The sequence below is a fragment of the Chiloscyllium plagiosum genome, chromosome 5 (genome assembly GCF_004010195.1).
Source record: "Chiloscyllium plagiosum isolate BGI_BamShark_2017 chromosome 5, ASM401019v2, whole genome shotgun sequence".
Classification (NCBI taxonomy): Eukaryota; Metazoa; Chordata; class Chondrichthyes; order Orectolobiformes; family Hemiscylliidae; genus Chiloscyllium; species Chiloscyllium plagiosum.
Window position 1 is genome coordinate 80,606,728 of NC_057714.1, and position 23,536 is coordinate 80,630,263.

The window sequence follows — 23,536 nt, forward strand, 5'->3', positions numbered from 1 at the left end:
ATTTGATGATGCAACTGTAATATTTGCATGTTCTCATTGTATTTCTGAGCAGCTGGAAGACCAACATGTAATCCTTTGCTTAGTGACCTTACAGCCTTCAAGATTCAACATTGAGTTTAACAATTTTAGAGCATGAACGCCCCCCCCCCTTCATTGTCTATTACTTATACCCATGACCCTAGGTCCCATCATGAATGGGTTGCTTTCAAAGTACCCAACCCATTTTCAATTACTCATACACCCCATTATCATCTATCTAGTTTCTCTTCTTCCCAGGTTGACTATCAACAATCCATTTATCTGGCTACCATTTGTTCTCGCCCCGTCTCCACTTATTTCTCCTTTAACACCATTTTTTTTAGTTGCTTCTAGATTCTGAAGAAGGACTCTATTAATTCTGTTTTCTGTCCACAGACACTGCTAGATCTTCTGAGTTTCTCCAGCAATTTCTATTTTTTTGTTTTCCGATCTCTGGCATGTACAGTTGTTTGTTCTATTATAATGGAAACTACCTGTTTAGACTTGTCCTATAGTACAATAAGTAAAATCAACTCTTTGTATAAAAGGAGTTTAAAAATCTAGGACAATTAGTAGTGACTTCAAGGCTTAGGTGATATTACCTAGTTAGACTGTTCAGAGATGTTATTACACGTGTCTGAAGCAGAACCCGAGGTAGGGGCACTACCACTGCACCACAAAATCCTTCAAAGGGTACTCTTCCTTATGCTGCAACCTTCAAATCATCATCTCTAAAATTCATATGCTTGTCATTGTCCAATTAATCTCTTACTCTGATTGTTTTGAAGGTCAAATTTGTTCCATGACTCCTAGTGTAATTCCATGGTAGGTTAATTGATGCAATTTGAAGACTTGCATATAGTGCACAGTTTGTTGTTTTCTTCAATTTCTCTATTGTGCTATTCTACCCACAGCTCAAAATAAAGCACCAATCAATTAGTGGTAGAGGAGGTTTGTAAATGTGAGAACTGCCTTTAAAAAATTGCCATTGAGAAACCATTTAAGAGCTGAAAATAATCAGATCTAAATGGCCAATTAGGAGAATCTAAAAGGAAAGAACCATATTGCGCGCACAACTGCCTTTTGTCTTCATTGTTTTCCCCTCAGCAGTTAAATTCTTTAAAATGTCCAAAGTAATACTTAATTACTGCATATTAAACATTTCTTCGCAACAACATTGTCATATTTAAATGTGGAATTCTTTCATTTATTTTTAGTATCCTCCTAAGTTTTCAGCTTCAGGCATCAGCCTTTCAAAAAGAAAATCTGGACTTTATTAAGTACAATTTTGCATTTGAGTCCCTGGACCTCCCAGTAAAATGGAAAACTGTAAAGTGATTTCAAAGAAACTACTATAAAATATATGAATATATTTTCTGTTTGGTTCTCAGATTGTTTCTTTTGCTTGATGTCTGATTGTTTCTAAGTTTGTTAAGCTTAATTAAGTTCTCTTGCTAAAGGGAATACAACTTGCAAAACAAATTCCTTCACTGAAGTTGGTCATCTCTCTCTTTTCCCCTTTCATTCTGCAGCACTTGATAGAAACTGTCTCAAGGATGAAATTGAGAAATTTTTTTGAGGAAACATTTCTGATTTAAGAATAGCTTGAGCTAGAGTTGTGTATGTATTTTATGAAAGCTGTCCGTGATCCCATACTCTGGTCCCCCATTCCTAGTGGTGTCTTTCAAAATAATTTATTTATACAATTTTTCACAAAAAAAAGTCAAATTTTGAAATTGTTCCTCTTCATTCCCCTACAAAGCTCCTAGATCTTTTCCTTTAATCATTCACGTGATGAGGGGATCACTGGCTAGGCCAGCATTTATTGCCCATCCCTATTGGCCCAGAGGCTAGTTAAGTGTTAACCAAATTGCTGTGGGTCTGGTGTCACAGGCACCCCAGACCAGGTAAGAATGGCAGTTTCCTTTTCTAATAGACATTAGTGAACCTCTAAAAATTGACAATGGATTCATGGTCATCATTGGGCTCTTAATTCCAGATTTTTACTGAATTCAGGTTCCACCATTTGTCTTGGTAGAATTCAAACCTGGATCCCTAGAATATTAGCTGGGTCTCTGGATTTAACAGTCCAGCAATAAAACCACTAGGCCATCACTACTGCTGGATCCCATGGAATACTTACCTCACTTTTCTGTGTTCACAGTATTGACAAACTGTCTGCGCTGCAGTCTTGCCAAATTCCAAGATTCCCAGCAAAATGTAACAAAACCAAAAGACTACCTCCTAATTTCGGGAGGCATTGCTAAGCCTTGAGACTCTTTGTTCGGGTGCAGCCATTTTTCCAACCTTTATCCAATCCTTCTCAATTGCTCGAATTATTTTCATAGTTTCTTGTTTCATTCATTTCCTGTTGCCTATTTGCAAATCCTTCAGCTTCTCACCATGATATTGCCAAGCTCTAGAAGCTGCACAAGTTGTAACAAAGTTTTGGATGTCCAACTCCATGTTCTTGACAACTAAGTGAACCTCTTCTGATGCATATTGTGTCCTCTAATCTGCTCTGTATTTCTAATTTACAGGGTTAACTCCATAGATACAGAAATGCATGCTCACAATGAAAATCATGGATTGCAGTTTTTTTCAGAAAGTATGTTGGAGAATTTGAACTGGCTGGTTGGGAAATTCATTCTGTGTTTTAATACATAATCTGTACACTCACATGTACACGTTAATGGCAAGAATTCATCATTTGGCCCTTCAAGATTACTGTGCTATTTGACAAGGTCATGGTTGGTCTGATAATCTCACCTTCACTTTCTTGCCTACCTCCAATATCCTTGTATTTTTGACTAACTAGGAAATCTAGCCCTGATGAAGGGCTTTTGCCTGAAATGTCGATTTCCCTGTTCCTTGGATGCTGCCTGAACTGCTGTGCTTTTCCAGCACCACTCTAATCTAGAATCTACTAACTAGGAAATCTATCTACTGCTGTCTTAAAATATTCAACGATCCTCTGCCCTTCCACTAATCACTGGAAAAAGAATTTCTAGTTTCTGCTTCCTCAAAAACAAATTCTCATCTCAGTATTAAATGAGATTCTGCTTATTTTTAAACTGTCCCCCTTAGTTCTGGAAACCCAGATAGGAAATTATTCTTTCAGCATCTACCATGTGAAGTCTCATCAGGATTTTGTGCGTTTCAATAAAATCACTTCTCATTCTTCTGAGCTCCACTGGATAGAAGCACAACCTGCTCAACATTTCCCACATAACAGGAATGGACCTTCTCCACACTGCTTCAAATGCAAAAATATCCTTTCTTAAATAAGGCAACAAAATTGTATACTTTATTCAAGTTGTGTTTTCATTGCCCTGTACAGCATCCTACTTTTGTATCCAATTGTCCTTGTAATAAATAGCCGCTTTCCAAATCACTTGCCGCATCTGCATGCTCACTTTTTCTGATTCATGCTCCAGGATATCCAGATTCCTTTGCACCTCAGTTCTGCAGTATCTCCAATTTTAATTTTTCTTTTCTATTCTTCCTGCCAAAGTGAGAGCAAGTTCACATTTCCCATATATTACTTCACTATCAAATCTTTGCTCACTCACTCAATCTTTCTAACTCACCTTGTAGACTTCTGATGTCCTCTTCATAACTTACTTTTCTACTTTGTCGTCAGCCAGTTTAGTTGCCACTCAGTCAGCAAAGTTATAGGGTCATAGAGATGTACAGCATGGAAGCAGACCCTTCGGTCCAACTTGTCCATGCTGACCAGATATCCCAACCCAATCTAGTCCCACCTGCCAGCACCTGGCCCGTATTCCTCCAAGCCCTTCATATTCATATATCCATCCAGCTGCCTTTTAAATGTTGCAATTGTACCAGCCTCCATCACCTCCTCTGGCAGCTCATTCCATGCACATTTCACCCTCTGTGTGAAAACGTTGCCGCTTAGGTCTCTTTTATATCTTTTTTCCCCCCTCACCCTAAATCAATGCCCTCTAGTTCTGGACTCCTCAACCCCAGGGAAAAGAATTTGTCTATTTATCCTATCCATGCTGTTGATATTGATTGTAAATTGTTGAATCCCCTGATGCCTGTGGCATTCTACTTATTACATCTTGCCAACTTATTCTGACTCAAATTAACACTCTGGTTAGCTAACAAGAAACAAGAGTCAATCTTCTTTCCATGGTAACATGTTATCCTCTATACCACAAGCTCTTCTGTTTAGTAACGTTTGGTGTGGCATCTAGTCAAATGCCTTCAAGTACACCATTTTTACATTTTGCTTGTAACTACTTCAAAGTGCTCTTAATAAATTTGCCAAGCTCCGTTTCCCTTTCACAAAACCATGTTGACTCTGCCTGATTTTGTTTCAATAAGCACCCCTCCTTTAACATCCTTAAGAATAGATTCCAGCATTTTCCTGTGACTAATGTTAGAGGAACCATCCTGTAGCTTACTGATTTCTGTCTCCCACTTTGTAGACAGGAGTTCTATTTGCAGTGACATGTAATATCTGCTTTTTAACATCTATCGTTGACATAAGTAGTTTAAATTAGAGACAAACACCAAAATCTATTCTGATATGTACTTGACCAAAATTAAGAATTAATTAATTTTCCTCCGTAGGAAACCCTTTTCCTCTTTTTATCTCCTTGCATAATTGAGCTTAGTTTAAGTCATGAGCACCCAGAAAGGAAAATTGAGATTAATTTTTGCTACTTTAATATAAAAAATTGTGAAATCCAATACTGTCCACTAAGGTTTTTAAAGTAAGTTATGAATGTTATGAACAACATATAGGAAGATAATCAGAAGGCTGTCTATTTGTTATGAAATGACACAGCATTACTCAACCCAATATGAAACAGATTCTAATCACTGGACACCTAGCTATGCATTCTGCAAAATAATGGTTGTTTTAATCATAATTTGAATGTTTAGAATCCTGTCAGATATTCACAGCTTAAAAGTATTTTGTCAACTTTTTAGATGACAAAGTCCTAAATATTTCTACATTATTTATGTGAAAATATCTGGATTTCAAAAGCATAGACGTATTTGAACAGATTTGATGTCCTTTACCTTGAATATCATCTCTTTGAACACTATGACTCTTCTGAAATTGAACTGAAGCCAAGGCTTCTCATTACAGATGAGAAATAATCTGTTGCCTGTGATGTTGAGTAAAATAATTATAATCAAACTGTGAGGAATAACTGAGTTTCATACTCTGAGCCAGGTACATTGGGATATATTATCCTTAGAATGTGTATTGGAGATTTCGTGCTTGCACATAACCAGTTGTGCTGTGAGGTTATCACACGATGAGGAATTTGGAGTTGCTATATTCTGTTTTGGGCCTGTGTAAATTGGAAAGTACCTGAATTTTTGGCCTGGGTAAATTGGCAAGTACTCTAATTTCAGTAAGCCTTAACACTTGATTTGATCTCCATATAAGTATACTATGGCCAAGCTGATGAGCAAAGATTTAAATTGTCTCTGAAACTATCCACAATCAGATCTGATGTGCAGTATAGTTCTTTGGATAGCGTTTGCTACTGGACTGAAAGGGTTTGTTTTGCCTGCTCCAATGTGAACCCAGGCTAGTGGATCTATTCCATTAATTTTTTTAATTGCCAATATGAATAAGTAGGTTTGATTGACATTTTCTTCAGACTGAGATAGAGTGAAATGAAAGGATTTGATGGTGAGGCTGATTGTAAACAAAATAGAATTCTTGAGGGAAGAAGTAAAAGTAACAAACTAGGAAATACTTGGTTAAAAAGTAAAACGTTTCTATAAACCACACTAATGAACATACAAGATGAAAAGATAGGCAAGAAAAATACATGTAAACTATACAAGAATTCTTCAGATGAATGGCACAATTAAATTGGAAAAGGAACGACAGCTCAAAAGAAGGGCTGAGAAGTGACAGATGGAGTTTAATTCAGATAAATGTGAGGTGCTGCATTTTGGGAAAGCAAATCTTAGCAGGACTTATACACTTAATGGTAAGATCCTGGGCAGTGTTCCTGAACAAAGAGACCTTGGAGTGCAGGTTCGGAGCTCCTTGAAAGTGGAGTCGCAGGTAGATAGGATAGTGAAGAAGGCGTTTGGTATGCTTTCCTTTATTGGTCAGAGTATTGAGTACAGGAGTTGGGAGGTCATGTTGCGGCTGTACAGGACATTGGTTAGGCCATTGTTGGACTATTGCGTGCAATTCTGGTCTCCTTCATTTCGGAAAGATGTTGTGAAACTTGAAAGGGTTCAGAAAAGATTTACAAGGATGTTGCCAGGGTTGGAGGATCTGAGCTACAGGGAGAGGCTGAACAGACTGGTGCTGTTTTCCCTGGAGCATCGGAGGGTGAGGGGTGACCTTATAGAGGTTTACAAAATTATGAGGGGCATAGATAAGATAAATAAACAAAGTCTTTTCCTTGGGGTGGGGGAGTCCAGAACTAGAGAGGGCATAGGTTTAGGGTGAGAGGGGAAAGATATAAAAGAGACCTAAGGAGCAACTTTTTCACGCAGAGGGTGGTAAGTATATTGAATGAGCTGCCAGAGGAAGTGGTGGAGGCTGGTACAATTGCAACATTTTGGAGGCATTTGGATGGGTATATGAATAGGAAGAGTTTGGAGGGATATGGGCTGGGTGCTGGCAGGTGGGACTAGGTTGGGTTGGGATATCTGGTCGGCAGGGACTGGTTGGACCAAAGGGTCAGTTTCCATGCTGTACATCTCTCACTCTATAATAGGAATCTGTTTGAACTGGTTTGTAAGGATACAAGTATCAAGAAGATCCTGGATATTATTCAAGTCACTGTTGTTATTGTTAGCATTTTTTTAATGTAATAAAACATCCCATGATGCCTTTCAGGAGCATTGTAAAACAAAACATGACATCACCTGAGCTGTATGATATTGGTTGCTTGGTCAAGAAGCTAGTTGTAAGTATCTTAAATGAGACAAAGTAAAGTAGATATGGAATTCCAGAGCTTAGCTCATGGGCAACTAACAGAATGGATACCATTAGTGGAGCAGTTACACTGGAAATGCACACAGGGTTACAGTGAAGAGTGCAGATACCTTGGTGAATATTGAGTTTGGATGTGAATGCAGAGATTGCAACAAGCGATGTCATGGAGGGATTTGAAAATAAGAATAAGAATTTTTAAATGAAGACCGCTAAAGCCACAAGGAAACAGGACTTGCAGTGTGTTAAAATACTAGGAGCAGAGTTTTGAATGATTTTAAGTGTGAAGGTGATGTGTGGGCGGTCAGCCAGCATTGGAATAGCTGAGTGTAGAAGTAACTATAAAAACTTTATTTTGTATATAATTTGGATGTTAAAAATGAGCAGATAGGTTTTGGTCAACTGTGAAGGTGATTTTTGTTTTGTTTTTAAAAGGGTCAGTCATTTAGAACAGTGACCTAAATATGTCATTTCTAGTAAGGCATGTGACTTCAGTCAGATGTCTGACCGGATACGATGGTGCTAATAGAAGGAAAATGAATACTAAGTTTACAACAGCTCAGAGGCCATTGGATTAGCTTTTGTCTTCAGTCAGAAATATCCAAAGTTGAATTTATAAGAAAAGCAGTTTGCTCCTAACAGGAGAATCAAGTTGTCAGTCCAGGGCGATCAGTTTTTTTTTTCTCAATATTTCTTCATGGGTTTGGCTATTTATGACAGGATCTGCATTCATTGCCTTTCTCTAATTGCCCCTTGAACTCAGTGGCTTGTTTGGGCTATTTCAGAGGGATTTTAGTATTGGGTCTGGAGTTGCATGCAGACCAGACCAGGTAAGGATAGTACATTTCCTTCCCCGAAGGATACTAGCAAATCAAATGGGTATTTACAACAATTAACCTAGTTACATGGTCACTATTAGACAGATTTTTTTTTTAAATTAAAGGCCGTGAAGACCATTACTTTGTATATTCTCTATTTTTGATTGTGAATTGAAATGGGAAAAGAATTGTTTTGAAAACCAAGGACTGTTGATGGACTTGCTTTTTAAAAACTAACTTTTAAATGCTGTTCAGACCTTTGCTTGCTGCAGTTCTGGGGGAAGGACTGCAGATGGTGCTGAAGTTAGCAGATGTATACAAAGTAAGATTTGGCAGGCAAGATGTAGCTGATTAATCTGTGTTATGGTGACCACTTATCAAACATAAAAGCCTTCTGCCTCCCAGACAGTTGAATCATTTGTGAGTATAAATGTTTGTGCAGAAGCCACCAGACCTCTGAAAAGGAAAAGCTCCATTAATTCTTTGCGACCCTGAAGGAAGCCAGTTTATTTCCCTTCACCAGTTTCTGTAAACTGTGACTTTTAACCAACAAATCAAAGACATTATAAATGTGAAGTAATGAAGCAGTTGTTCTTTGCTTCCTGCAAGCAGGTGAAAATACTTGGATAAGTTAAATAAACCAATTAATTGAAATAGTAAATAATTTTTAGAAGCATTCACTAGAGGAAGTGTACTAACCTGCTTTCTGATGACATGCTATCCAAATTCTGCAGTAAATCACTCTAGGTGTTAAAGTAGAATAAAGAACAGTAGATGTTGAAGATCTGTAACAGAACCAGAAACTGGTGGGGAACCTCAATGCATCTGACAGAGTTGATATTTCAAGTCCAGTCACCCTTAGAGTTCTGAAGAAGGGTCACTGAACTCAAAAACTTAACTGTGCTTTCTCTCTGCAGATGCTGCCAGACCTGAGTTTCTCCTGTAGTTTTGTTTCAAACTCTAGGTTATGATTGAATTCCAAAGTCAATTCATGCAAAACTGTAGCTTTCCAGGATTATTCACCACTGCTTAGAGGGGTACTTTCTTATTCAAACAACTAACGAGTAGACAACTGCAGTGAAAACCAAATAAAGAGCAAAACACAGCAGAACTATCCAGAAGCTTTTGTAAGGCACATTCATGGCTTCAAAATCGCAGTCAGAACTGGTTCACTTTTCTTTTTCCTCACTTCTACTAATGTTGTGTAATTGGCTGGCCAGCACCAACCTGACCTTGATTGACCAATCATTGCCAGCTCTGAGTCTGGAATGTCTGAGCCAAAACACTTGTCGTGTTCTTTGGACAGTAATTAACCTGCAATTATCTTTCCAGGCCAGTTCTCATAAACAAACATCAGTTTGGGGGTTTGCTCTGTTTTTAATGCAAGTTGCTGCTCAAAGTTAAAAGTTCAATTTTCAACTGCAGCTCACAGTTCCAAACCAAAAATAAAAATAAAGGTCTTAACAATAGGTTGGATAGACACAGATCTGGCAAATGGAGATCAGTGTAGAAAAATGGGAAATCATTTATTTTGGAATGAAGAATAATAAAGATGCCTATTATCTAAATGTTGAGAGGTTGCAGAGGTCTGAAATGCAGAGGGGTGTAAGTGTTCTAATAGGCTTGTATGCAAGTATAGAAAATAATCAGTAAAACTAACTGATTTTTTTTATTGTGAGGGGAGTTAGTGCAAGGATGGGGAGTTATGCTTCAGTTATACAATCAGTTGTCATTGGCAGTCCCCTCCCATTGGCGATGACTCTCTCAATTCAGGATAAGGCCACCGGTAGCTATACAGATCGATGCAGCTTCTGTAGGCTCTGTTACATTTGGGGCAGGTGGTGTTGGGAAGGGGTGGGTAGAGCATTGGAGTGGCTGTGTACCCCTTCTGTTATTTACACCTGGCTTCCACTTTTTGTCAACAGCATGTCTTGAGATCCTCCATACCTTCCCAGATGCTGCTCCTCTACTTTTTGGATGGTCTTGGACCAGTGATTTCTAGGTGTCACTGGGCATGCTGCACTTTGTCAGTGAGACCTTGAGGGTATCACTGAAGCACTTCCTCTGTCCATCTGGGGCTCACATGCCATTTTGAAGTTGGGAGTAGAGCACCAGCTTGGGGAGTCTCGTGTTCATCAAGCGGATGATGTGCCCAGGCCATCACAGCCTTTGATAGGTGGTCAGTTCGTCGATGTTGGTATACAGGGCAATGTAAGACTGCATCTAGAGTATCGTGCAGTACAGGGCACAGTCCTTACAAGTGTTGGAAGCTATTCAGAAGATTTACTAGACTATTACCTGGGATGAGGAAATACCAGACAGGCAGGCCTGAGTCCCCTGGAGCATAGAGTCGAAGATGACTTAATTGAAACAGAAGGATCCTGAGGGGACTTGACCAGGTGAATGTGGGGAATATGTTTTCTCTTGGAGAATCTAGAACTAGGCATACGTAAGATACTATTGGACTGCATAGTCTTCTGAGAGGATATCACTGAATTTCATTGACAAATCAGTATTCCAGGTTTTAGGGAAGAGTGAGTGAGCCAGCCAGTCTTTATGGTTTACCATGTGGATAGAAGTGCATGCTCAGATTGAAGTGGCCAAGTTTATGAAGATTTAAAAGACTGGAAAATCTGTCTAGCTTTAGCTACTTGGAGGAATCTTAGCATTTTCTTGCACTGATAGCCAGCTTTGGATTTAAGAGTTGCCAGGCTGATTAAGGAATTGGGGAAAAATACCTGAAGAGTTAAGATTTGCTTTCCAGGACATTAGACTATGATTTGCAGGAAAGTAAAGAATAACTGCAGCAGCAGATTTTTGGTCCGTTTCAATGTTAAAAATAGGATAGTTTCTGTAATTTAGAATGCAAGTTGCTTACTGCAATGTTAAGCTAATGTTGCCTTAAGTTTGCTTTTTTTTATGGTAGACATCTTTTAATGTGAAATTTGAGTTGTCCTTTCAGCTCTTCAGTAGAAGTTCAAATTTCTTAAAACGTTAATGGTTTGTTTGGTAAACAGAACTGAGTGATGGAGACGATATAGGATTCGAACCTCAGTTCAAGGTCCAGTAGCATAGTGAGATTGAGAGTATTGGGGAAATACAGAAACAAGAGATTGAGGGAAAATCAACCCAAATGTTTGGTTTGGGATCATGGTGAGGGAAGGGGATGGGATGGTGTAATCAGTAAAGTGGATTAGAATTTGTATAAATAGTTGCATTACCTGAACAAAGGTGTGCTAAATATAAATGGTGTCAAATCTAGCCCAGATACTTTGTACTAATTTACAAAACAATTAAGAATAATGTTCACATCTAAATATCTTTAAGATCTGGTAACATGAGATTGCAGCTGGAATATTTCTTCTCAAGTCAGGAGACTGAAATGGGGCAGAGATCATATTTGCTAATGAGCTTATTAGAGTAAACTTTTACACTGTTGTCTGGGCAACTTGAGGAATTGTGCTGGTCATCACTGTTTTGCACACTGAGTCATGGTACCTAATATGTCAAAACCACCAACAACTATGGAAACATCTGTAAACTGGCTGACTTGGGATTTATTTTTCTGCTGTTAGGGATGATTGTGGACTCTTAACCAGGTTTTGGGGAGGATTATCTTCAATCCTAAAAGTAGGAAAATAAGTCAAACATGCTATTTCTTATCTTTTGGGGCATTCCTAAAATGGTCTGCAGTCAATCAAGCTATTATCTGAAATGTAGTGTCACTTAATGCAGGCAAAATTGTAAATATTTGAGTAAAATATTCATATACCCATCCAGATGCTTTTTAAATGTTGTTATACCAGCCTCTACCACCACCCCGGGAGCTCATTCCATACATGCACCACTGTCTGTGTGAAGATGTTGCCCTTTAGGTCCCTTTTAAATCTTTTCCCTCCCACCTTAAGATTATGCCCTCTAGTTTTGAAACTACCTGGGGTGAAAGACTTTGGTTATTTACCCTATCCAAGCCCCTCATGATTTCATTAACTTCAGCAAGATTACCCTTCAGCCTCTGATATCCAGGGAAAACAGCCCTAGCTACTCAACCTCTTCCTATAGCTCAAATCCTCCAACCCTGGCAACATCCTTGTAAGTCTTTTCTGAACCATTTTGAGTTTCCCAACATCCTTTCTATCATAGGGAGACCAGAATTGCACGCAGTATTCCAAAAGTGGCCTAACTGATGTCGTGTACAGATGTAATATGACATCCCAACTCTTATACTCCAGTGCACTGACCAATAAAGGCAAGCTTACCAAATGCTGCCTTCACTATCCTATCTACCTGCAACTATACTTTCAAGGAACTAAAGTCCTTTTGTTCAGCAACAATCCCCAGGACCCTACCATTAAGTATATAAGTCCTACCCTGATTTGTCTTACCAAATCTTACATTCATAGACTCAGATATACAACATGGAAACAGACCCTTCAGTCCAACTCATTCATGCCGATCCAATATCCTAAGTTAATCTATTCCCGTTTTCACAGCACTTGGCCCATATTCATCTAAACACTTCCTAAACATATACCTATTGAGATGCTTTTTAAATGTAGCAATTGTACCAGCCTCCACTTCCTCTGGCAGCTCATTCCATACACACCAACCTCTGCATGAAAATGTTGCCCCTTACATCCATTTTAAATCTTTTCCCCTCTCACCTTAAACCTATGCCTTGGACTCCATCTGCCACTCCTCAGTCCACTTGCCCATCTGATCAAGGCCTCATTGTACTCTTGAGGTAACTTTCTTTGCTATCCCCCTATACTACCAACTTTGGTGTCATCTACAAACAACATAGAACGTTACAGCGCAGTACAGGCCCTTCGGCCCTCCATGTTGCCTGTGGAACCAAACTGAAGCCAATCTCAACTGCACTATTTCATTTTCATCCATATGAGCATTTAAATGCCCTAAAATTGGGGGGTCTATGACTGTTGCTCACCCCTTTTGAGTAACGAAACTACCTCTGACATCTGTCCTATATCTGCCATCCCTCAATTTAAAGCTACGTCCCTTCATGCTAGCCATCACCATCCATGGCAAAAAGGCTCTCACTGTCTATCTAACCCTCTGATTGTTTCTGTCTCAATTATCTAACCCTCTGTTTCTGTATCAATTAAGTCACGTCTCAAAGTCCTCTCTTAAGCACACAGCCTAAAGTACCTCGGCCTTTCCTCAAAAGTCCTTCCGTCCATACCAGGCAACATCCTAGTAAATCTCCTCTGAACCCTTTCCAAAACTTCCATGTCCTTCCTATAATGTGGATTTACTAATCATTCCACCAATGTTCGCATCCATGTCATTATCCTTCAAACTGACAAACATTATATCTGAAATACCTGAGGTTTACTGTATTATCGCAGACTCCGTGATGTCTGAGTAGTCAGTTGAGGGTGCAAGTAAGAAAGCTCTCTGCTGGTAAGTATTTAACGCAAAGTTGCATTGTTATTTAAGTAATTTATTCTGTAAGTAAAGTATATCAGTGTATGTACGCTCTGCATTACATTTCTATTATGTAGTGTGTGCTTTCCATTGATTATATGGACTGATTTGATTTATTATTTGATCAAATGGCACACTTCTGGTTCTGTAAGTGTCAGTTAATAAAAGGTTTGCTGCATTTGTTTTAAAGGCAAATGAGACACTAATTAAAACATGCTGGTATGATGTAATTGCTATCTCTGAGACCTGGTTGAGAGAGGGGCGGAATTGGCTGCACAATATTCCAGGATAAAGGATTGTCAGGTATGACAGGGAAGGAGTTCAAAGTAGAGGGTATGTCGATATTGATCAGGGAATTGATCACAGCAGTGAGGAGGGGTAACTTCTCAAAAGCTTCTCAAATGAAACCATATGGGTAGAACCTGATCTAAAATGGAGCAGTTACATTGTTGGGAGTGTATATAGGCCTGGAGGAAGAACGCCTCATCTTCTGCCTCGGAACACTTCAACCCCAGGGCATCAATGTGGACTTCAACAGCTTCCTCATTTCCCCTTCCCCCACCTCATCCTAGTTTCAAACTTCAAGCTCCGCACTGTCCCCTTGACTTGTCTGACCTGCCTAGCTCCTTTTCCACCTATCCACTCCATCCTCTCCTCCCTGACCTATCACCTTCATCTCCTCCCCCACTCACCTATTGTACTCTGTGCTACTTTCTCCCCACCCCTACCCTCCTCTAGCTTATCTCTCCACGCTTCAGGCTCTCTGCCTTTATTCCTGATGAAGGGCTTTTGCCCGAAACGTCGATTTTGCTGCTCGTCGGATGCTGCCTGAATTGCTGTGCTCTTCCAGCACCACTGATCCAGTGTATATAGGCTCCCTAGCAGTCTGAGAGAGAGAGATGTGCAGATCTGCAAACAAATTTCTGAGAAGTGTACAAGTAATAAGGTAGTAAGGGAATTCAACTTTGACATTAGCTGGGGTAGTCACAGGGTGAAAGATTGAGGGACCAGAATGCTTAAAATGCATCCAGGAGAGCCTTTTTAAATAAGGTCCAACAAAGTCATGGTAATTTTAGATAATGTAACCAGGCAAGTGGTTGAAGTATCAATCTGGAAGCATTTTGCAGACAGTGATCATAACTCTGTTAGATTTAAGATTACCATGGAGAAAGACCAGGATGGGCCTGCAATTACAGTTCTAAACTGGGTGAAGGCTGATTTTAATAAGATAAGGTGTGATTTGGCCACAGTGGACTAGGAGCAGATACTTTTGGGTAAGTCTGTGTCAGAACAGTAGGACACAGTCCAGAAGGAAATAAGGAGATAGGGTCAACATGGTCCAATGAATAAAAAGGAGGTGGGTCCAGCAAATCCAGTGACCCCTGGATATCAAGGGATATACAGGATTGGATAAAGATGAAAAGGAAGGTTTATAGCAGATACTGAGGGCTGCAAACAGCAGAAGCCCTTGAGTAATATAGAATGTGCAAGAGAAAATGTAAAAAGGAAATCAGAAGAGCAAAAAGGGGGAATGACAGAATAATGGAAGGTAAAATAAAAGAAAATCCTAATTAATTTTGAAGAACATTAAGAATAAGAGGATAACTAGATTAGTTATAGAGTAGGCGAAAGTGAGGTCTGCAGATGCTGGAGATCAGAGCTGAAAATGTGTTGCTGGAAAAGCGCAACAGTTCAGGTAGCATCCAGGGAACAGGAGAATCGACGTTTCGGGCTGAAGAAGCGCTTATGCCCGAAACGTCGATTCTCCTGTTCCCTGGATGCTGCCTGACCTGCTGCGCTTTTCCAGCAACACATTTTCAGCTAGTTTTTGAGTAGGGCCCATTTAGGATCACCATAGTATTGTGTGTGGAACCAGAGGGCATAGGTAGACTATATTTAAAAAAAAAGGAGCAGAATTAGGCCATTCGGCCAATTGAGTCTGCTCCACCGTTTTGACCATGGTTGATATATTTCTCGATCCTATTTTGCTGCCTCGTCCCATAACACTTCATCTCCTTACCAATCACAAACCATCAGTGGTTCCTCGCAGAAGAGGATGACTCCCTTCCACTCTGTGTGAGCCCATAGGTGACTGAATAGATCAATGCAGCTACTGTTGGCTCTGTCAGACTGGGGCAGGTGGTAGTCATGGGAAGGGGTGGATGGGGTATTGGCTGGTTTTGCTTAGGGGAATTCCTATCTGACCAAGTTATTTGAATTTTTTGAAAAGGTGACCAGGTGTACAGATGAGGGCAACACATCTAATGTAGTCTACTTGGACTTCAGCAAGGCTTTTGTTGAAGTCCCACATGGAAATAAGATAGTGAAGGTAAGAGCCCATGTGATCCAAGGAAATCCAGCTGATTGGATCCAGAATTGACTGAGGAAGCAGAGGGTGATGGTTGAGGCTGTTTTTGTGACTGGGAGCCTGTCACAGTAGGTTCATGGATGATCTGAAAATTAGTGGAGAGTGGAGGATGTTAGTCTTAAATTACGCAGCAGGATCTAGCCATCTGATCAGATGGACTGATGAGTAGAAATTGGAATTCAATCTGATGTTCTTGGAAGGACAAACAAGGCAAGGAAATACATGTGAGATCAGGAAGCACCTAGGAGAGACCTTGGTAAGCATGTCCACTAGTTCCTCCAAGGTAGCAGAACAGGTTAAGATAGTATATGAGAGATATTTTCTCATCAAACTGATCAGCAATGTCATTAGACATGTCTAGAGCAAATGGGACTTGAACCCAGGTATTGCAGGTCAGTGTTCAGAGCACGAGCACTATGCTCCAGAGGCATAAACTTAAGGGGCAGGAGGTTTACAAGGGACATAAAGAGAATTCTAAGAGATTATTGTGCAAGACTGAAGCACATGGGATTGGGGCAAGTGAGAAGGGTAGGAAACTGGTTGGCAGAGAGGAAACTGAGTAAGAATTACTGGGTCCTTTTCAAATTGGTGGGCAGTAACTAGAAGGGTGCCACAGAGATTGGTGCTGGGACTCCAGCTATTCACAATATATATTGATGATTTGGATGAGGGAACAAAATGTAACCTCAAAGTTTGTAGATGATACCAAGTTGGGTGGGAGGGTGAATTGTGATGAGGATGCGCAGATGCTTCAGCATGGTCTGGACAGATTGGGTGTGTGGGCAAACCAATGGCAGATGCAGTGTAAGTTTTAATAAATGTGAGGTTATTCACTTTGGGAGCAAAAACAAGAGGCAGATTACCACCGGAATAGCTGTAAATTGGGAGAGGGGAGTGTGCAGCAGGACCTGGGTGTCCTTGTGTACCAATCGCTGAGGGTAAACATGCAGGTGCAGCAGATGATATGTTCGCCTTCGTTACGAGAGGTTCTGTACAGGAGCAGCGATGTGTTGTTGAGGTATTCGGGGCATTGGTGAGGCCACACCTGGAATATTATGTGCAATTTTGGTCTCCTTTTCTAAGAAAGGATGCTCTTGTTCTGGAGGGAGTGCATTAAAGGTTTACCAGGCTAATTCTGGGCATGGCGGGACTGACATATGAGGAGAGATTGACAAGATTAGGTTTGTTTCTTCTGGAGTTTTGTATTGAATTAAATTGAATTTATTGTCACATGTACCAAGATGCTTGAGGGGGGATCTCATCGAGACTTAGAAAATTCTAGCACGACTGGTTAGGGTAGATGCAGGGCAAATGTTCCTGATGGTGGGTGCGTCTAGAACCAGGGGTAACAGTCTGAGAATTTGGGGTGGGCCATTTAGGACAGAAATAAGGAGACCTTTCTTCAGCCAAAGAGTGGTGAGCCTGCGGAATTCATTACCATAGGAAATAGTTGATGCCAAAACATTGAATATATTCAAGAGGCAGCTAAGTATATAGCACTTGGGGTGAATGAGATCAAAGGTTATGGGGAGAAAGCAGGATTCGGCTGTTGAGTTGGATCATCAGCCATTATCATGATGAAAGGCAGAGCAGGCCCAAAGGGCCAAATGGCCACCTCCTGCTCCTATCTTCAATGTTTCTATTATTTTTTCCTGCAGAGGTTGGTGGGAATCTGGAACTTGCTGTTTATAAGGTTGGTAGCTGTAGAAACTCTCAACATTTTAAAAGTATTTAGATTTACATTTGCAGTACAAGCCATACACGGCTATGAGTCAAATACTGAAAAATAAGGATTAGAATTGTTAAGTGGTTTTTGACTGAAGCAGACTCAAGGACATGTCCATATGCTGTAGACCGCAATGACTCTGACTCTTTGGATTTTCTCCCAACTTTATTTTCATATTATTTCCCAATACTCTGATAACTAAATAAATTTTCATGTGAACAGCTTGGTCTGATGCGAATGTTTACACATTAGTAACTGCAGGAGTTACTAATGAAAATAATGAGCCGGAGCTCTTCGGTGTTCCTGAGCAGATTAAAAGGCAGGTAAAGGCTGCTGAGTTTAGGGATAGCTCTAATTTTTGTCTGAAGCTGATTTTTCTTTTTGAAAAATTGGTGCAAATTATTTTAATTTTAAAATGTCTTACAGCTACAGCTGAAATGATCAGACCACAGGGTTTGAACGTGACTTTTGCTCAATGCTTTACCTTGCTACTTTCACTTCATCACATTTACTTGTAGAATTTTGCAGGATTGTTTTGTCTTGCTGGTTGAGTTCATCCATAACAATTTCTTGAAAGTGGCATCTGCCTTTGATTTCCTGCCAGAATATAGTTGTACTTGTGCTTTTGATGTGTTAATGTATGTACTTTGCAGGATTGGGTTTTTACTATTACTGTAGGCAACTGCATGTTCTGACTGGCAGATAATTGAGAGCAATCCTATAATTCATCATGAAGGGTAGAGAAGGAATGTGCTTGCCAACCCTGTAATTTTGCATTTCACTTGCTTTTTAAGTAATTACTGCTGAAAGTTCAACCCACCTTTAAAAGGGATTAATTCACTCAGATAAAGTACAGTGGCAAATGAACAAGCAGGCATGTTGGTCTTCAAGGCAAATTTCTGTTTAAAGCTTTAAAGCCTTTCCCAGATGACTGCTTCAGTTGACTGTATTGTGGCAAATTTGGTAAGTTTTTAAATCATCTAAAATGTTTTGGGTTGTTTTAAGCTGCACTAGTGTTGATGTTTACAGGGACGCAACTAAAAGCTCTCTCATCTGTACTTAGTAACTATGTACATAATAATATAGCTGTGAGATTCCTGCAAAGCAGTTGTGCGTTTGAAGATTTGCATGATGTCTTCTCCCACAGAATCAAAGATCAGAATTTTTTTTATATACTTCATATTATCAGTATTTAATTCTCTTTCTCCAACACTTTTTTTTCCCCCCCATGTTGTATGGGGTAGCATTTACTGATACAAATGACTGGAAGGAAGATCAGCACTAGAGACATGGCTGCAGGGTAACATAGATTGGGACCTGAATATTGAAGGGTACATTTAGAAAGGACAGGGTGCTATGTAAAATTGGGGGATAGCTCTGGTAATTTCTGAGGGTATTCGCACAGTTGTGAAGAATGACCCAAGTTCCAGATACAGGATGTGGAAATAGTTAGGGTTGAGATAAGTGATTTCTTGTCTTTTTCATTGAGAATGGTGTACAGACCCCTAACATTAATGACAGGGTAGAATGGTGTACAAAGAAATAATGGCAGCTTGTCAGAACTGTATGGTGATAATCATTGGGGGTTTTATTTTACAAATAGAGTAAAAATCACAAGGCAAAGGTAATCTAGATGGGGAGCTCATAAAATGTTTACTGGACAGATTTTTGGTGCAGCATTTGTCTGGAGCCAACCAGAGAGCAGACTGTGCTAGACCTGATTATTGTCAATGAGATTGGATAAGGTAAAGACCTTCTGATGAAGGCATTAAGGCCCTAAGTAACAATAATCATAAAAGATTGAATTTTACACTTAGCCCGAGAGAACAAACAGTGGATACAGGGCTAATATTTTAAGTTTAAATAGGAGCAATTAGTGTGTGCTAAAATGAACTGGCAAGTTAAGTGATGATGGATAGATCCACAATGATGCATTGGCTGACATTTCAGAAGATAATTCAGAATACCCCAAATAGATGCCTTGCAATGAGATTTAAAAATTCTATCGAGAGAACCTTTCATCCTTGGTTAACTAAAAAAGTTGAAGATAATATTAAACTGCAAGAAAAACAAATAATTGTGTAAAGGTGCTTGGGCAGGTTAGGGGATTCAATGGGATATATATACTTTTTAAAAAGCAAAGAATGACTAGTGAAGTGTGTGTGATTGTGTTGCAAGTGAGTCTGGGGATTAATAATGTAAGTAAGGAGATGGCATGTGAATAGGTATTTTGCTTAGAGAATACAAGTGATATCTCAAATACCTGTAAGTCAGGAACTAGAAGGGAGGGCACAATTCAATAAGATCTATCACCAAAGAAGTGGTACTATGCAAATTGTTGGAGCTGTGACTGACAAGTCACATGGTACTGACGAATATCATCCTACAGCCTTAAAACAAGTGACTAATGAAAGTATTTCTCCTGATTTTAATTTGACAAATTTCTAATTTTTGAGGCAATTTACATTGGATTGGAAAATAGCAAATGGACTCCTTTTTCAATAAAGAGGAATGGAGACAAAGCTAGAAACTACAGGCCAGCTGTCTTACCATCTCTATCATGAGGAAGATGTAGTAAGCTAATATTAAATCCATTGTAACAAGGCACTTAAAAAAAAAATCAATCTGATTTAAGCAGAGTCAGTATGGTTTTGTGAAAGGGAAATAATGTTAAACCAATTTACTGGAGTTCTTTTGATTACAGTTATGACATTTGAAAGCCATCTGTATGGGTGCATGAATAGGAAGGGTTTAGACGGATATGGGCCAAATGCTGGCAAGCGGGACTAGATTAGTTTAGGGTAGCTTGTCGGCATGGACTAATTGGACTGAAGGGTCTGCTTCTATGCTATATAACTCGATGGCTTTAAGTGACATCTCTGCCTAAAGCGGAACCAGCAGTTATATTGTACATAGATTTCTAGAAGTCATTTGACATGGTTAAACATCAAAGGTTATTGCAGGAAATGAAAGCTTATAGTTTGGTGGAAAGTGATCTTTGATAGAAGATTGGCTAGCTAATAGGAAGCAGTAGGCATAAATGATGGAATAAAACTGTGCCACAGGGATCTGTGCTGGGGCCTCCACTTCTTACAACTTATATGAATGACTTGGATGAAAGGACTGAGAGTATGATTGCTAACTTTCCTGTTAACACAAAGATGGGTACAAAAGTAAGTTGTGAACAAGATATAAAGAGGATATGTTGGGATATAACAGATTAAGTGAGTGGGCAGTGATGTAGCAAATAGAATTGAATGTGGGGAATTGTCCATTTTTACTAGAAAGAATAAAAAATAAGTATGTTAATGAAATGGTGAGATATTGCCAATCTCTCTGATCTGAGTAAGGAGTGTCCTCATGTTTGAATGGTATGCAGGTTCAGCAAGTAGTTAAAAAAGCTAATAAAATGTTATCGGTTGTTACAGGAAGAATTAAATACAAAAGTGGGGAGTTTATTCTTTTATACAGGACATTCGATGAGGCTAGGTGTGGAATGTTTTTCCAACATTGGTTTCCTTATTTAAGGAGGGATTAAGGCAGTTCAGAGAAGGTTTACTTGGCTAATATCTGGAATGGGCAGGTAACCTTATGAGGAAAAGGTAGACAGGCTCATATCTGTGGAATTCAGAACAGGTGAGAGGTGATTTGATTGAAACTTATATTGAAGAGTATTGACAGGAAGCATGTGGAAAAGATGTTTCCTCTTGTGGGAGAGTTTATAATTGTGGATCATTATTTAAAAATAAGGGGTCACCAATTTGAGAGAATGAGAAATTATTTTGGAAGGTCATGGATCTTTGGAATGTGTTCTAAAAAGGCAATGGAGTTTTAAGGTTAGATAATTTTAAGGAAGAGGTACATGGTTTCTTGATGAGCAAGAGTATAAAAAAGTTACCATATTGGGTAAGGAAGTGAATTTCCTTTAATTGTTCAGGTTGCATTTTCTGACTGTTGATTGCCTCAAAAGAAAATCTTATAGCAGTAATTTTCTCTTTTTAGTGCAATGTTAATGTGGGAGTGCAAAGGTTAGTAACGGTGACCCCAGGCTGGTGGTGCAATAAACTTGAATCAAATACAACAACAGCCAAGGAGATTGATAGCTACTTGATGAGTACTGTTTTGGGAAAAAAAATGACATGCAGGACAATACTGGTGGTGTACAGTGTCAATGTGAGTGTGCTCATGGTTCTGCACAAACAGTTACCCCATGATTGGTTTAATAGTTGCCACTCTTTTCTAAAATTGCAGTTCTTTTAGAGGTGGTTTTTCTTTTGGATAACTTTTGCTAAGAATTCTTCCACTTTATCTACTCTCATTATTTAACAAATGTACCAATTAAGTTATAATAATGGGCAGTCTGTGGGTGACTGGGGCAATTTGTCAGATCCCCACCTGTTTTTGTTTAATGAATGCCTATCCTTAAAGTTAATGTGTGTTTCCACTCAAGTATCCAAATCTTATTGGTTTTCTGATGCTGCCTTTTGCCATTGTGCCATTTTTAAACATTGTTTAAAAACTGGTAAGTGTATTGCTACTCAAAGGATTGCACTATGTCTGCTGGTTATTGCTGTCTATTTATTGTGGACATTGGAACCTAGTCAGGAATTACTTGCTGTGTTGTTAAGTCTCTGTTTAGTCATAATTCCCATGTGACCTGGTGGGTGGAGAAGTGTATTAAGGTAGAATTTTTCTACCTACAGCTCAGGAGAGCGTGGATTTCTAATAAAATATTTTATTAGTGAAGTATGTTATTGTGGTATCCATTTTGTATTGAAATTGAGTTCAAGGTTTTTGAAACAATGACAGAAATCAATCTTCTGTCATCTTCCATAATAATTGATGTATTTGATTCTAGGAGCATTCAAGATCGTGCACTTTTAAAGGTTTACCACAAGGATCCTGCCCATATTTCTTTGAATCATTCTTCGAGGGCTGTCAATGGAGATGTAAGGGTAAGTACAATTGTGGTTATATAACTAATGTGTTTGTATGCCTGAGAGAAATATTTGCTTAAACTTCCTGACTGATCTCATTGGGATGTTTGTGTGAAGTTCAGCTGGCTAAAAGTTCACACAAGATTGTATTTATGTGCAAATGGTTGACTGGGCAATGCAAAAATATCATTTTGCAAGCTTTGGTCTTTCTCCGTCCTTTGGATATTGTGTAACTGCACTCCCACTGCATCTGTTTCCACTTTTGTGATAATGATAACAGGTTTTTTGTTGAGAGCAAACTGGTTTGTAAACTATTCCTTTTTGAACTGGTGGAGCTATTACAGAGACATGTCTTTTTAGTTTTGCCATTTATGAAAAGAAGTTTCCTTAAGTTTATCTAGTTTAGAATGCCACTGATTTTACACTAATGCCTAGTCCTGTGAGTCATAGCATTACAAAGCACTACATAAACTAGTTGACAGGTCAGCCACCTGTTCAGTGTGAAGGGGAAGGAAGGACAGTGAGAGGTTTGAATTGTTCTAGACAAGGTGTTGCAAATAACATTAGTGATTACTGCCCACTTTTAACCTTAAGGGTAATTTCCACGACTTTTCTGAAATTTGGTAATAGTACTGAGGTTAATAACAGTAAAGTAAGTTAATGTATGTGGCAAACAATATATCTTCAGACATTGTGTAGTAGCTGCCAGAGTGCAGTGTTAGCTGGCAATGTATTAATTAGTTTTATCTTGCCTGCCTAATTGACAACTGTGTGAAAACTCAACTGCGTTTTACAATTTGTGTATGTGAACTTGTCAATATTTCTCTCCATATAAAAATCAATTAAGGTTGTTTTGTTAACAAATTAATTTTGTTAAAATCAGTTAGCAAATTATATTTAATTAACAAGCAGAACCAAAGGCCCCCTTTAATATATCCAGCAGCACTGTACGCAGGTTTTCTTTTCATCAGAATCCGAAGTGATTACATCAGTGTGTATTGAGTTCACAAATGCCCTTGTGTTCTCTGATATTGCATGTACTGATACTCCTTGCCAGATAGAAACATGTGGAGCAGTCAGAGCTCGTTGGCTTTTTTAAATGTGTGTTCAGCAATAGATTTTAGGTGTGGTCTTGTAGCTATTTCAAGACCATAAACATATCATTTCTTCTTGCTCCATGTTTGTATTCATATGTGGTGAGCAGCAGTGAACTGCTTTCATCGGCTGGCTTCAGAGGTGAGTTTTCTGCACATTTACCACAACCTTGATTGT

The 23,536-nt window shown here is 39.1% G+C and overlaps 1 protein-coding gene across 6 annotated transcripts in view; it reads left to right on the top strand.

Annotated features, from left to right (window-relative positions):
• The window catches only part of LOC122550039 (sickle tail protein-like), a 710,262-nt gene that overhangs the window by 535,847 nt on the left and 150,879 nt on the right, over positions 1–23,536 (top strand). For 4 of the 6 annotated variants that reach the window (XM_043690462.1, XM_043690463.1, XM_043690464.1 and 1 more), the window contains one exon: positions 22,186–22,282. In XM_043690462.1, the coding sequence (XP_043546397.1) occupies positions 22,186–22,282 (97 nt within the window). Of the gene's footprint in view, positions 1–22,185; positions 22,283–23,390; positions 23,501–23,536 lie in introns of those variants that run through there. The other 2 variants (XM_043690467.1, XM_043690468.1) reach the window with 1 other exon arrangement.